The 1,648-nt window shown below is 43.6% G+C and overlaps 1 protein-coding gene across 1 annotated transcript; it reads right to left on the reverse strand.

Annotated features, from left to right (window-relative positions):
• Nucleotides 1-823: 823 nt before the first annotated feature.
• On the reverse strand, nt 824-1,367 carry LOC116639518 (peroxiredoxin-1-like). Its single transcript, XM_032415965.1, has one exon. It carries the CDS (start codon nt 1,322-1,324, stop codon nt 824-826), a length of 501 nt encoding a protein of 166 aa, XP_032271856.1. The 5' UTR covers nt 1,325-1,367.
• Between the last annotated feature and the right edge of the window lie 281 nt (nt 1,368-1,648).

Below are 1,648 nucleotides of genomic sequence, written 5' to 3' on the forward strand. Positions count from 1 at the left end.
AATGGTGAGTAGTATTTGAGTTTGATAAAATGCAGAAAAAGCAGTCCCGGTGAAGGAAGGACATGTAAGTGGGAACGTGCAAAACGCACGTGGGAACAATGAGTAGTTTCATTTGGCCAGAGTAGCACAGAGGAGAAAAAGCTGGAGAAGAAAATCAAAAGATGGTTTTGGACCAGATTTGTAAGGTATCGAGTGGCAGAATAAGAACTTCATTCTGAAATAAATTAATCTATTAGTTCACTGTGTGTTAACAGGAAGCCAGCTATTTCTCAATTGCTTAGGATTACTCTGTTTCCATATCACGTAAAGGAGGATGTAAAGCTTAGCCATTCCTGGTTTCTGCTATAAATCTCTCTCTACCTGACCATATAACAGAGAACCATAAACTCAGCACCACCGGGCCAAATGCAGCCTGCCACCATCTTTTATTTGGGAAGTTCAGTTTATTTCTTTTTTTTTTTTTCTTCCTCAGTTCAAGTTTAATAGAAACAACAAAAGACAAAAAGTGATGCCCTACTACTGTACATAAGAGTTGGCCTGCCCTATAACAGCTCAGGCCATTCTCTCCAGAGGAAGAAAGGCTGGCCTCCTCAACCCCTGCAGGAAAGGCCTGTCCTGTCCCCATACCACATCTGCACAGAGTCTAAAGTCTTATGTTCTAAGCATGACAATAGTACAAAAGAGATTTTGTTTTCATGGCTACCCACTGCAGCCCAGCCCTAAAATGACCCGGCGCTCACTTCTGCTTAGAGAAATATTCTTTGCTCTTCTGATGGTATCACTGCCAGGCTTCCAGCCAGCTGGGCACACTTCCCCATGCTTGTCAGTAAACTGGAAGGCCTGAAACCAGTCGCAGAGTCTCATCCACAGAGCGGCCAACAGGAAGGTCATTTACTGTGATCTGCCTAAGGATACCTTTATTATCAATGATAAAGAGGCCCCTGAACAAGATGCCTTCATCAGCCTTTAAGACTCCATAGTCCTGAGCAATGGTACGCTTGGGGTCTGATACCAAGGGAATGTTCATGGGTCCCAGTCCTCCTTGTTTCTTGGGTGTGTTGATCCATACCAGGTGACAGAAATGAGAATCCACAGAAGAACCAATCACTTGACAGTTGAGTTTCTTAAATTCTTCTGCCCTGTCACTGAAAGCAATGATCTCCGCGGGGCACACAACGGTGAAGTCAAGAGGGTAAAAGAAGAACACAATGTATTTTCCTTTGTAGTCAGATAGGCTGAGGTCTTTGAACTGGCCATCTGGCATAACAGCCGTGGCTTTGAAGTTGGGGGCAGAATGCCCAATTTTGGCATTTCCTGAAGACATCTTGCTGTCGGCAGCTCTGAGAACAAAAATGCCGAAGACAAGGCAGGAAGAAGACACCAGTTCAGTTTATTTCTAATGAATTTGAATTTGACTGTCTTTAGGAGGGATTTGAGCTCTCCAGTGTAGCATTCCCTACATTCCCATTTGACTATTGAATAGCCTTTGGGTCTGGATGAAGTTCTTTTGAGGCAGCCAAATTTGCATAGGAGAGCCTGGTCTGCTGATGGTTAAGATGCTTCTAATATGTTTGATGGATATTCCATCTGGACATCCCGATCTTTGAAACTTACACTGCATCTTTTATATTGAAGAAACCTCCTGTGT

This window comes from Phoca vitulina, unplaced genomic scaffold, assembly GCF_004348235.1.
Source record: "Phoca vitulina isolate PV1807 unplaced genomic scaffold, GSC_HSeal_1.0 scaffold18, whole genome shotgun sequence".
In the NCBI taxonomy this organism is placed as follows: domain Eukaryota; kingdom Metazoa; phylum Chordata; class Mammalia; order Carnivora; family Phocidae; genus Phoca; species Phoca vitulina.

Excerpts from the sequence above, each read along its gene's own strand:
- LOC116639518 (XM_032415965.1), bottom strand. The coding sequence starts at position 1,324 with ATGTCTTCAGGAAATGCCAAAATTGGGCATTCTGCCCCCAACTTCAAA.